Consider the following 14,704-nt stretch of genomic DNA (forward strand, 5'->3'; position numbering starts at 1 on the left):
TCAAAATTTAATAAAATTAATAATTTTATTGTTTCATTAACAATATTTTCATCAGTGGAAATGGCTTTTGTTTTTCTGTCAGTGCAAGCAGTGTAAATTATAACAATTATTAGTGTGATCTTAGATCCCAGTGGTGATGTATGCTAAAATTTATGTATTACTTGCTAAAATGCCAAAATAATTTTAATATTGTACAACCTCCTAACATGATATCAGAACTCCTAAGTCCACAAACTACACTTTTAATACCAATGACCTGGACATGCTACTACTTGTCTATACTTAGGTTTAACCTCTCCAGAGTAAGGCATGCATATAATATGGTTAGAATTACATATATTCTTTGGAGGAAAGAATGAACATGATAGTAGGTCCAACTGTCATCCTTGTGGGAAAATTAGATCAGATAGATAGAGACCAACAAGAAAAGCTTAGAACAGACAAGAAAAAGTCAGCTTAGACTCCCATATACCTTACTAGATAGGACACAAAGATTAGTTACTCCTCACTAAGGTATTGAAGATTTCTCTGCACACCCCTCCTAAAACTGTTCTGCTCCTCAATTGTTAATATTTGGCATGTTGGAACTATACACCTGTTTGGACTAGCCTAAAATTTGCAAAGTTCAGTAGAAATCACGTTTGAATACTATAAGCTGTTAAATATAAAAATGAAAATGAACACAAGACAGCTGAATAGTACCCTACAACTATTTTAAGATTTACAGCAGCCGGTTGTGTATAAACTAAAACTGAAATGTCAATGAAATAGTCACAGGATGTGGTTAAGAACTTGCATTTTCTAACATTGGTCACTCAATACCATGTCAGTTAACTTCATGATGTTGTGAATTGTTGTTGAACTTGTACTGTGGCTTTTTGTTGGAGGGGATGATATTCTGCCAGCTCTACTTTCAGACCAGAGGTGGTCTCCCAATGAAACTCTTGAATTTATCTGGACAATAAGATGCTGGACTTTCTACATGGTCCATGCCCACAATGAAGGAATCATGACTGCATATGAACTGTACTTACTGCAACAACATGGAAGAATTTAATACGGGAGGAGGTGCTTTTTGGAGGGGTTGGGGGAATCCCAGAGACTATGAAACTGTGTCATAAAATGAAATTAAAAAAAAAAATCTGGTTGTGGGGCTGGTGCAGTGGCAAAGCTTGCTAAATCTCCCCCCCCTTTGGAGCAGATATCCCATATGGATGGCAATTTGTTTCCTGGTAGTTCCAGTTCCCATCCAGATTCGTGCTTAAGGCCCGGGAAACCAGCAGAAGATGGCTCAAGTCCTTGAGATCCTGAACCCACATGGGAGAAGTGAAGAAGCTCCTGGCTTCAGATCATCTCAGCTTGGGCTGTTATGGCCATTTGCATAGTAAATCAGCAGATGGAAAACCTTTCTGTCTCTCTCTCCAAAAATCAGGCTTTCAAATAAAATACATGTATCTACATATATATTTCTTTTTTCAAAAAGGTTTATTTTTTATTGGGAAGTTGGATTTAGAGAGAAGGCGAGACAGAGACAAAGATCTTCTATCTGTTGGTTCACTCCTCAAGTTGCCGCAGTGGCCAGAGCTGAACTGTTCTGAAGCCAGGAGTCAGAAGCTTCTTTTGGGTCTCCCATGTGGGTGCAGGATCCCAAGGCTTTAGGTTGTCCTCGACTGCTTTCCCAAGGATGGTCCCTGGCTAGGACTTGCAGACATAGAATGTGTGAGGTTTCATTCATTCTCTGATGCAAATGATACTGCCTATGACAATAGAGGTCTACTCTCAAGATCTCCTCCTGCCTTAAAATCTGGAATTCTACAGTGTGAAGCTAAGGAGGTGTTACCTGACCAGTTTCCAATTAAAACCACAGACTCTGAGTTGATAATGGATTTCCCAAATAGATTGTATTTCACACATCCTGTCCTAACACCTTGCAGTAACTTCTCAGAGATAAGACCTGTGCACACTGAACCTGATTTCCACAACTTCACCTCATGTCCTTTCCCACTTCAGTAATCAATTTTTGCGCCCTTTCTCTGTCACAATTTTTTTACAGTTATATGGCAAGAATCTTGTGTTCTCTAGTGAATCACAGAATCTGAGATTATCTCGGGCATGTTCCACATGGCAATCCCAAGAATTATAAAACTGAACTCCTTGCTTACTTCTGCATCCTGCATCATAGTGTTTCTATTTTTCCTTAAGGAAACATTTAACTTGCAGTGACTTGCATGTCCACCCAGAAATCCCACTCATTTAATCATTGATCTCTTAATAACTTCACTAGCATTGATACTGCATCTTTATTATTTTGAACATTCTTCTTATTTTTTTGGAGACGCAGAAAAGTTCTCTCTTTTTCAAATCCCTAAGAAGTCCTAGAACAATGACCGAACTTAGCAAAAACTATCATTTTTGAATGACAAAAGAAGAGGCTTAAAATTTAAGACTGGTGGATTAAATTAAGCAATCCTTTGTAAACTATCAGTGGAGCACTTAACTTCTACTCTTTCTAACCCAGACTGGTTTGTACCACTCTACAGGAATTTAACTAGTTTAGGTTAAGATCAAATAATTATTTTAAAAGGGCTTAACATTAATGTATATATTACATAGGTATAAAGGAAAAAAAAATTTTTTTAATTTGTGAAAAATGGAATTTGAAGATAAACATTTGCTTTGGCGGAAAAACATGAAATCCATGCACAGTTTGGATTTCAATGAATATTTTTTTAAGATTTATTTTTATTGAAAAGGCAGATATACAGAGAGGAGGAGAGACAGAGAGGAAGATCTTCCATCTGATGGTTCACTCCCCAAGTAGGCACAACGGATGGAGCTGAGCCAATCCAAAGCTAGGAACCTGCAGTTCTTCCGGGTCTCTCAAATGGGTGCAGGGTCCCAAGGCTTTGGGCCGTCCTCCACTGCTTTCCCAGGCCACAAGCAGGGAGCTGGATGGGAAGAAGGACCACTGGGATTAGAAATGGAGACCATATGGGATCCCAGTGCATGCAAGGTGAGGACTTTAACCACTACACTACTGCGCCAGGCCTGGATTTCAATGAATTTTTTGTAGACTGTCTTCTTACTAATCCTAAGTACTTTTTAGGGCTTATATCATGAATTAACACAATTATACTATAACAAAACCAAAATCAATGAATTAATAGTTTCACAAATTTTTATTTTTTAATCACTATAAAACCAGTGAAATAATATTTATCACGAGGTTTTTTTTTACTAGTTTCACTGCAGTTACTACCAATCTGTTGAAAAATAAATACACTTCTATTAACATTGTAAAAAGGCACAAATCTAAATAAATTAATGACTTCAGGCTTGTAAAACAATATCACATAAGATACATTACTGTAAAGTTAATTTAAAATAGAATTTTGAAAGGAAATATTTATTATGGAGACAAAACAAAAACAAACAGACTGGTTCTTAATGCCCTAATCACACAATCATAAACGTAGCTGTACTTATGCTTATGTTAATAGATAATAAACAAAAAGCTGAATTATGGACCTTATCTAAGAAAATTTACTGCTCAAGTAAATGCAGAAAGTTGCTATTCAGCAATTTCAGCAATAGAATTTTCCTCCAATTTTGGTCAGCCCTGGAATAAAGCTTTTATGTAATAGCCTTCACTTTTAAAGGTTTCAATGAATGTAATCTGAGAGTGACTCTCCTTACAGATTCATATTTTTCTTCCTATCATAGCAGGTAGACAGTAACATGTTTCAACTCAAATATTTTATACAAAATCTTTAAAGAACACTTGAAGTATTCCTGAAAAATAACTGCTATTGTTCTAAATGACTAAACAAATAAATTAAAAATACCTCAAGGAATTGAGCAAGTGCATTTTTAGGGTCTTCAGGAGAAGGTAAATGCTCAATTTGAGCCTTCGAGAAAACACTCTTTACCTCTGAGAGCTTAAATAGTAACCTTGTCAGTTCAGCCAACTGCTCCAAGTATTCTTTCTCTGTTAAAATAAAATATATAGTATTTGTGGTTATCATATAAAGCTTCACAGTATAATTTTATCTGTGTTATACAATAGCAATTCAAAAAGTTTGTGGAAAACAGATTTAAAATATTAGTTGATTTTAGGGGCAGGAAAAAGTTGGATAATCCAAAAACTTTCTGCAAATACCCTTGTTATGTGTGCATGTGTATTTGTTCTTTATAATATGCCTTCTCTTAAAATTTAAAATCTTCACAAATTTAAAAGCTTTAAGTTTCTTTCACTTACGAATGTAACAGCCTGAAAAGTTACCCATGCAAAGCCAATCAATGCAGTAAGATATCAAAGTAAAAATGGAGAAATTTTTTAAGGAGAGACTTCATGAAATTTAGAATAAGTCCTGCCCTCCAGGTAATAGGATTATATGGGATATGTGATGTAAAAGCTCAGGAATTTCCAAAAATAACAGTAAGGCAGAAGGAAAGAAAATAGAAAAGGGGAGAAAATTATTGATAGTTGGGTATTTCTTTATAGAATGTTCACATGTGATATCTGGTCATTTATATCAGATTTCCATGTTTTTAGTGATCAGGTATTTCACAGTAAAAAAACAAAACAGCTTTTCATCTGAGGAACATATTTTTTGTTCTTGGCGTCCAAGAAAGCAAGTTATTTTATCTTTCTACTGCAGAAATCTGTCATGCCTAATAATAAAGACAATATCAAGAAAGAACAGGGTGCAACGGGACAGTGATTCTTGTTTACATTTATACCTAATTACAAATATATTTCACGTATTTTCTGTTAATTTGTAAATAATTTAGAGAGTAAAATGCTTATTCATAGATACTTCATATTCCAACATTTGCCTCCCTCACCTGCCACAGTAACCCTGTACTTCTTACCTAGTGCTTGCTCAGGATTTATGTCCACAAACAAATCATCAGATCCAGAAAGATTTTTTATATACATTTGTAAAACACAGCGGATCCATGATCTTATAGTCAAGGCTTGAAAAGAAACATGGCTTGAATGAGAAAGTGCTTCACATAATGTGCTGTAAAAACAAGTGGATGGATATTAAAAAATAAAAACTAAAACCAGCATTATGTTACCTGAGTTGGATACTAGAAACGGTAACTTCCTAACCCTCTTCCCATTCCTGGTCTCACTTATTTTTCAGATGAGAACAGTAATGTAGATGTGTACTGCTGAAAATAAATACTACAGATGCAACAGTTGTATTTCTGGTTTCAACTGTAATGTTCTAAAGGTATTACCTCTCTTCCCAGTGATGGTAAACCTGTAGGATTATGCCAAAAAGAGGGGAAGGAAGAATAAGGGTGAAATGGGAAAAGAAAGGGGAATAAAACCAGTGAGGTAAGATAATAATGAAGGAAATTTTGAGTAAAAACTGGTGGCCCTTAGACATGCAAGTCATAACCACAGAGGGAAGAAAAAAACTTAAAGGTAAAATACATTTCTGTGTGATTTTCCTGACAATTCCTGCCCCTCCTTTTGATCCCCTGTATAGAGGCAGTGATTACAAATTATTCACACAAAATTTCAAGTCTTTCAGAAAAGAAAAAAATTAAACAAAACTTGGAACAAAGTAAAAGGCCTGGATAAATTCAGTCTCTATTCTATTTGCAAGTAGGAGTAGAAAGGCCTTGACTTAAATAAACAGAAAAGTTTCATTTTTCTAAATCTTCTTTTTGCAAAATTGTCAAGAGAGAACAAGCAATGCAGAACAGCACATACTGGCTCTGCCTTCGTTTTTTCTCAGACTTTTGCAAGGATCTCTGTACACTAAAGGGAATAATCCATTTCCTAGTCCAGAGATAGAGTTTCCAGCAGCTTGCTTTTTTTTATTGTTTTTAAATGTTATTTTCATAGTTGATTAGGGTGGGAAGGGTCAACGATTAAAGGAATGCAGATGAGACAATTTTTTTTTCTTTCTGTACCTGGGGGGAGAGGGGAGATACAGGAAGAAGACACACCCAGCTTCCCAACTGCTTCAGTACCTGGAGAAGGGGAATGGCAGCATCCCAGGTTCCCCAGGGTGGAGCATACTCTGACCAGTGAGGTTCTCACATTCAATGACATTTTACTTTCTTTAGAATTCGGAGGTCTACGAACTAGAACACTCTAATTAACCATATTGTAATTGTAATATTTTTTATTAATTTCTGGTGATCAATCTACTCAGTCTGTACTATATTGATTTACATTTGCCAATACACAGTTAATTAAACACTACAACCCATGTAGGTCTTGTTAGCAGGGATTCTAAAAGTAATACAACTGAAAGGGACAGAAAGACCAGTGAGAAAATCGGCACGCAGTGACTCTGCTTAATGGACCTTCTTGGGAAAAAGGAAATCACTGCACCAACTGCACTTCACTTCTCTACATTTCTCTACATTTTCACTGACTGGCAGCTTGGCTAAGAAATACATTGCCACTTAGACCTATATATTTAATTTTACCTTAACTTGAGGTTTTTAGTCAAATTTTCAGTCAAAATTTCACTGTATTTCATTTGTATTATAATTTTATTTATTGCATATTTTTTTAATTAAGGTTCCTAAGATATCTTCTTTGATGTAGCTAGACACTTACAGAAAAGGAAATCATGGGCCCGGCACCATGGCCTAGTGGTTAAAGTCCTTACTGTGCACATGCTGGGATAACATATGGGCACCAGTTCTAATCCCAGTAGCCCCTCTTCCCGTCCAGCTCCCTGCTTGTGGCCTGGGAAAGCAGTGGAGGAAGACCCAAAGCCTTGGGACCCTGCAATTATTGGGAGACCCGGAAGAAGTTCCAGGCCTCTGGCTTCGGACTGGCTCAGCTCCAGCCGTTGCAGCTGCTTGGGGCATGAATCATCAGATAGAGGATTTTCCTTTTTGTCTCTCCTCCTCTTGTATATCTGACTTTGCAATAAAAATAAATAAATCTTTAAAAAACAAAAACAAAAAAGAAGAAAGAAAAGTAAATCACATTCTGGTGTAGTATTTTATTTTTGACCTTCAGAAGTTGACAGCCAAATATTTAAAAATTAAGCTGTAATTAGGAAACATCATTAAATATAAAACTACAATTATTTATGAGTGTCTCACATATTTGGCAATAGTAACTGCATAATTTCTTTCACAATTAAGAGTGTAAAAATAATAGTTCAAGATGATAATAAGATAATTCTATAATAACATTTTTAAAGGGCTCAACCAGCAATGTATTTAAGTAAAAGCCAATCAGAAAGCACAGTCTAATTTTCCTGATATTACTACTGAAAAAATGATATGAATCTGATAGGAAAAAAGAAAAACCCTGCCAAAGAGACAGTCTATTATGGTATATGTGCCAAATACATGCTGAATTAACATAGGCTTACGTGCATGTCTAAAAAAACCAACCAACCAACCAAAAACAAAACAAAAGAACAAAAACTCGTACCTGTTTTGTAGTAAATGACTTAAATATCTTGCTACAACTTGGGGGCAGATGATATCATCCCAACCAAAAAGTTGAATTATTGATACAACTGGCTGAGGCTGAAGATCTGATGGAGCTGTGCTTGGCATGTCCATTGCTAGTAAAGTAAAATCTAGATTAAAATAAGAAAAACATAAGATGAGGAATTTTCTAAACTGTCTCTTCCCAAAAATTACATTAAATAAGAGTATCAAATAGTAAAATGTCCCATTTGCAAGTACAGAGCAAACAGAAAGCTAAAACGAATCTAGCTTCATGCTGTCAAAGAAATTCCTTAAGCAGCACCATCTAAATCACTAACAATCTCAAAGACTATCTCCCCATTATCATTAAGAATCGTGACAACTTCCTTGACTGCAAATTTCAATAACAGGGTATCTGCTAAGTTGGTCATTGAAAAGACAAATATGTTTTTTAAAGATTTGTTTTTATTGGAAAGGTGGATATAAAGAGAGGAGGAGAGATTGAGGGCAAGATCTTCCATCCAATGGTTCACTCCCCAAGTGGACACAACGGATAGAGCTGAGCCTATCCGAAGCCAGCAGCCAGGAGCTCTTTTGGGTTTCCCACATGGGTGCAGGGTTCCAAGGCTTTGGGCTGTCCTTGACTGCTTTCCCAGGCCAGAAGCAGGGAGCTGGATGGGAAACCGGGCTGCCGGGATTAGAACCAGTGTCCATATGGGATCCCAGCAAGTGCAAGATGAGGACTTTAACCACTACACTATTGTGCCGGGCCCGAAAAAACCAATATTTTGAAAATATTTGTTTCAATTTTCCTACTTGAGAGTGGGAGTCAGAGGGAAGGGAAAAGATAGTTGAGACAGCTTCAAGTTATTATCTGTTGTATCACTTCTCACGTGTGTGGCAAGAACCACGTTATTTTACATTCTAGTGCCTGCATAGCAGGAAGCTGGAGCCTAGAGTCAGAGCCTGACATTGAACTTGATACTGTAATATGGGAAAGTGTGGTTTCAATTGGCATCTTAAGCTACTAGTGTAAATATGTAGTCCCGGATGATAAATTTTTGAATAATATTTCCAGCATCTACTCTTCTCCAATTAAGAAATTTGCTTGTCATCTGCCTCAGGTATATGGTTCACTCTTAAAATAGGCGCCAAATATTGTTTTATTAAACAGTGGTCTTCTATAATTGATAATAGTAAATTTCCTTCAGAATCTACTATATTTAGAACTAATGATTTTTCAGCTGCTGATTCACCTCTGAAAGTCCTGTCGTAGCTGATGATCCTAGTTTGAAGCTGGTAGCCCAGAACTTGATCCAAGTTTCCCCCGAGTGCCTGGACCCAGACACCTAAGCCACCGATCATCTACTGTCTCCCCGGGCTAGGTGGAAGCTGGAATTAGGAACAGAGGTGTTACTTGGATCCAGGTACTCCCACAAGGGATGTCCCAAGTGGCAACCTAACCTCAACATTCTACATCCTGTCCCATCTTTTTGTTCCTCTACTGATTCCTACTACTTAACTAGAAAAAATTCATAGTTATTTCCAACTCTTGTTCTTCTCCCTATATTTAACAATATCTGTTCCAACATAAATAATTCTTGTATACCATCACTGACTGACTTTAATTTATTAACTACAAACCTCAAGCTGGCCAGCAGAAGTAACTGGCGTTCCTATATTTCCCAAGTCGAGTCAGTCATTCTCCTAAGGACTACTGCATATCCTCTTTCCTCTTCATCAGTGCCAACTCCTTCTCTCTGTCCTCACTTTGCACTAATGGCCTGCCTTACTACTTCCCACAGAAATGAGAAACAGTGGAAGACAATAATTATAAATTCATACCACATTTACCTATCTGCTTCCATCTCGGCCTATTTACTCTACCTTCTCTCTTCTGTTATTATGGATGATTTGAGCACATCTTCTCTAGACACAAAATGAAAACTATTTTCTTACACTATTATACATATACACATACATATGTATGTATATTACTCTGAAATATTACTGCCAGTATTATTAAAGATACATTTCCCATACAAAACAAAAAACCAAAATTGTCCTCTGTGATTACTCCTCCTACATCAGTTACAATTCCGGTTATTAGCTTTCTTAAACAGTGACATTAAAAGATTTATGCCATCAGCATTGTGTGATAAAACATCCCATATGGAGGCCAGTTCTGAGTCCTGGCTGCTCCACTTATGAACCTGCTCCCTGCTAATACGCCTGAAAAAGCAGGGAACGATGGCTTAAGGACACGAGTCCCTGTTCGCTAATGAGAGACCAGGATGAAGCTCTGGCCTTGGTCTTGTTAAGCTATGGCTGCTGCAGCCTTTTGGAGAATGAATCAACGGATAGAAAACTTTTGTCTCTCCCTCTCTGTAGCTTTATCTTTCAAATAAAATCAATCTTCAATAAAAAAGTAGTTCTCACACTTAAATCTGTGGTCTATACCTTTGCACAAGGAGGAGGTGTAGGCTCATTATCCAAGTGCATAATTAACATGTCTACTTGGGTATCAACGGACATCTTAAAACTAAAATCTGCCCCCAAAATATCTGCTTCTGCTGTAACTCTCTCTATAAGTGGCTGTCTGCATCTGTTCTGGTTACCATCAAGTTCTGTCAGCTCAGCCTTCAAATCAGAAATCTGACCTCTTCCCAAGACCCCTCAACAGTCTCTTAACTAGGCTCCATGTAAGACAGAGAAACTTACCAACCAGAGGTACCATATCCCTATTTAAATATCTGCAGTAGCTTCCAATTTCAGAGCAAAAACAAAACTGTTATATAAATAATAAGGCAGAACACAAACTAGTTCTCCGTTATTTCACAAACAATGTATATCTGACCTTCTTACCCCTCCCCTACCTGATAGGACCTTTTTCATTGCTTTCCCGTGGTCCCACAAACACATGACAGATGCTTTGCTTTTTTTTTTTTTTTAAGATTTATCTATTTTTATTGCAAAGTCAGATTTACAGAAAGATCTTCTATTTGCTGGTTCAGTCCCCAGTTGGTCGCAATGGCCAGAACTGAGCCAATTCAAAGTCAGGAGCTTCTTCCATGTCTCCCACACGGGTGCAGGGTTCTCAGGCTTTGGGCTGTCCTCTGATGCTTTCCCATGGCACAAGAAGGGAGCATCAACTAGCTGGGATATGAACCAGAACTCATATGGGATCCCTGGCACATGCAAGGTGAGGACTTTAGCCACTAGGCTACCACGCTGGGCCCACGACAGATGCTTTTGGCTTTCAATTCTGTAAGTACGGCATCTCACTTCACTCAGGTAAATGCTCAAATGTTATTTATTCAGGGCTTCTATCTAAAATTACAACTTGCATTTTTCATGTTTCTTTGCAACATTCATCACTATCAAACACATTAGACATTCCAAGGATGTGGTGATTGATTAGTGTCTCCAACTAGACGACAACCTCCACAAGAACAGGTTTTCTTGTGCCGTTTTCTCCTTTAGCATATTCCCAATGCCTACGAAGGTGGATATTCAGTGATTTAAACAATTACTTAGAACTACTTAACAATCATACAAAAATTGTACATATTTATGGGGTACAAGGTTCCAACGGAGGAAATCACTTCTGTCTAAAACATCAAACCTTTAGTTCAGGGCCTGGCACAGTGACCTAGTGGCTAAATCCTCGCCCTGCAACTGCTGGGGTCCCAAACAGGCATCGATTCGTGTCCCAGCTGCTCCACTTCCCTTCCAGCTCCCTACTCATGGCCTGGGAAAGCACTAGAGGAGGACCTGAAGTCTTGGGACCCTGTACTCCCATTGGAAAACCAGAACCTCCTGGTTCCTGGCTTCAAATCAGCTCAGGTCTGGCTGTTGTGGACACTTAGCGAGTGAATTAGCAGAGAAAAGATCTCTCTATCTCTGTCTGATCTTGATCTCTATGGATACACCTTTCAAATAAAAAACAGATCTTAAAAACCAAAAAAACTTCACTTCAGATCAAACCCCAAACACATACATGTATGAATTCATATATCATTTACTTCATAAGACAGCACTGATTAAACTAATATTATTTTTTCTTGAATGGCAGTTTGGAAGGTCAATTTAAGAATGAGAACTCTGGGCCCAGCGCCGTAGCCTAGCGACTAAAATCCTCACCTTGAAAGTGCCAGGATCCCATATGGGTTCCAGTTCTAACCCTAGCAGCCCATCTTCACATCCAGCTCCCTGCTGTGGCCTGGGAAAGCAGTGAAGGCCAGTCCAAAGACTTGGGATCCTGCACCCGTGTGGGAGACCCAGAAGAAGCTCCTGGCTCCTAGCTTTGGATTGTCTCAGCTCCAGCCACTGAGTCACTTGGGGAGTGAATCATCAGAAGGAAGATCTTCCTCTCCGTCTCTCTTCCTTTGTGTACAACTGACTTTCCAATAAAAATATATTTTTAAATATATATGATTAAAAAATGATAACTCACATTATCTATTAATGACTGCTGTGCTTAAACTGATTAGATCTCAATCAGTTTCACAGACATTACAGTAGTTGTAAACCAATGCCCAGTCACAATTCTTCAACCTGTCATTGTAAAGTCTGAATTATCAAACAATAACAGGATTAAAGATCTCTACAAATCTATATATATTTTTATGTGGTTGTGTGTTTGTAAATCAGCTTTCTTCAGCCAGAGCAAGGTAAATGGTGTAGATATTAGTTTTTAAAGTATCATATACGGATATATTAACATCTTTAAATAAATTTATTGTGAATAAATATAGTCACTCCAATGATCTACCTATTTCAGTACCCCTCCATTAATTTTGGAACAAAATCCCTTTGAGAAAGACAACAATCACTTCTTAGAAAACTGCATATATGCATATTCAAATTCTTACTTACAATTTCATGTCATTCCCAGTTCTCTAAAGCCTACAGGCACATTCTTAGTACAATAATCAAATTAATTAAGTAAAAGTTAAAAGATACATACATTTTCTTAGATGTTATAACAATAGCACTACATATGTTCAATACCATTCTGATTTCATCTTTTTGGAGATATTTACTCAATATTCTTTTATGTTTTATACAAATTTCGCTTATGTTATAATTAGATAGCAGTTCATAGAATGTAAAATAAGCTACTTAAATTACATGTAATTAGTTTTTTTCCCAAATACTGTGCACACAGAAAAAGTTCATGTATATTCAATATGCTTAACATTGAAAATTATCTTATGTCTTTAGCAAATAATCAATTTGTACATTTTGATCCACCTTTCTCGATGTACAAATCCTTAAAATACTGTAATAAGCAAGAGCTTATTATCAAGCAAATATGAGAAAAAAAAACTGAAAGGAACTTTCTAAAAACAATGGCAGTAGGGAATTAACTTGCCACTGACCTGCAGCTGCATCTGCAAGTTGCGAGAGAGGTACTATTTCTGTCATCCTCTGGCTCTTCAAAAACGAAAAGAAGTGTTTCCATAGTGCACTGGCAACTGCAGCAAGATGGCGCTCTTTAGCCAATAATGAAGACTGCACAACTAAGTCCGTATTTTCTCTTTGAAGTTCCTGACACAACTGCTGATGTATATTCCTAAAAAGAAATGAAAATATAGCTAGTATTTAGCAAATGCTTACAGAATTCTTTTTCAAATGTATTTGGACTTTTTTCATTTATACTATATGAAAACCGAAGGGCCATTTTATGTAATTAAAATCTTTATGCCAAGACATAATGTATTTCTGGTTATTTGATGGATGAATGATGGCATATTAAGCACCATAAAGTTAATGTTAATTACTAATGTCAACCATTAATTATATGCTTTTTAATATGTCAGATCCAAATGAGGCAGCTTCACAGTGAAGGTTTGCATTTTGTAAGTCATATATGACAAGTGATTTTACTTACAATCCAGACATGAAAAAAAATTGTAAACCAGTTTCTCTTAAGGATTTCTGGACATGAATGTACCAAGAGAAAGGTAAGTATCTCTCAGCTATGCACAACAGTTTAAATCACAACGTTTTCAGGTACAGAAAAGACACAAGATCTTGCGTTAGCACACAAAAACTTTGTATATAACAAAGTCCATAAGAAATTGACAAAGTGGACAGTAATAAGAAAAAAATTATACTTTGTCATTCATAAAATAACTCAGAGTTTTATCTGAAATCTTAATTGTCATAACTTCTCTCTCCTATGCAATTCAATTGAAAATTCAGGTATCTATCTCTAGACCTACCTAGTAGAAACTTTCTTCAGGATTAAGACTACCAAAATAAGAGGAGGTTTTCTTGGTTTTCTGGAATAAAAGGCATTAGTGCAATGCACCCCAGCAATTAATCATAAGATAAAACTATGTTGCTATTTCTGCTTGTGCATATTACTGTATATCAACTACAATAGATATAAATGCATAGATATCATTTTCACCTTTGCCCTGCAATTATAAAATAATTAAAAATGAAAATGCAGTAAATGACTTATTTTAATACAGAAGCAATTTTCCACAAGGAAAAATAACTAGTTTTTTTTTTTAAGGAAATAAGTATTATGTTAGTTCTCTAATATAATTCTTCTGACATGTTTTAAACACTTTATCCAATGAAAGTACACATTACAAAAAGTAATATCACAAAATACACAATTAACACATGTTCCTAGGCAGTTTCACAAAATGATTCAACAAGTTGCAAAATTATATCTTGGAATATTTAATGCAACTACACACAAGAAAATTCTCAATATTAATTAAGTATATTAGGGTCTTATATCTTTCCAATGGAAATCCAAAACAATCATAGAGCACTAACAAAGCTTGAAGCCAATGAAAAGGTATATGAACACCTAGAGAAATAATCTTACAGAAGCCATTCTTCTAAATATTAATCAAATATATGCCATGTCTCCTCTGTGTAAAAGTCTACTTGATTCATACTATAAGCGGCTAGAAAACAATTCAAGTCCTTGAGCTTAGAGTAAGATACATAAGAAAAATATAATCTATTTGGCAACTAAGTGAACTGTCTACATCAAAATAGCAAAGTTCATGAATACACTTCTACACATGAAAATCCAAGGAAAGTAATATTGTCATTTCCATTGTTCTTACACATTTTTCAAAGTGCACTCATTTCAATTGATAATGACATAGTATAGATACATATGCTGGATTTTGTACACCATTTTTAAATAAGTGGTTTTACTCATTAAGTAAAACCGATTCTTTAGGAATGAATATTCCTGATCATTTTTATGTACTAGAAATTCTTCTAATTAAAAATAAAC

At 36.2% G+C, this 14,704-nt stretch overlaps 1 protein-coding gene across 1 annotated transcript in view; it reads right to left on the reverse strand.

Moving 5' to 3' along the window:
* Positions 1-14,704, reverse strand: part of MMS22L (MMS22 like, DNA repair protein) — a 112,282-nt gene that overhangs the window by 23,010 nt on the left and 74,568 nt on the right. Inside the window, exons 15-18 of the mRNA XM_040983801.1 lie at positions 12,813-13,006; positions 7,427-7,577; positions 4,876-5,027; positions 3,846-3,988 (exon numbers count right to left, since the gene is read on the reverse strand). Coding sequence (XP_040839735.1) covers positions 3,846-3,988; positions 4,876-5,027; positions 7,427-7,577; positions 12,813-13,006 — 640 coding nt within the window. The remainder of the gene's footprint in view (positions 1-3,845; positions 3,989-4,875; positions 5,028-7,426; positions 7,578-12,812; positions 13,007-14,704) is intronic.

This window comes from Ochotona curzoniae, unplaced genomic scaffold, assembly GCF_017591425.1.
Source record: "Ochotona curzoniae isolate NIBS_2020 unplaced genomic scaffold, NIBS_Ocur_1.0 contig_3819, whole genome shotgun sequence".
NCBI lineage: Eukaryota > Metazoa > Chordata > Mammalia > Lagomorpha > Ochotonidae > Ochotona > Ochotona curzoniae.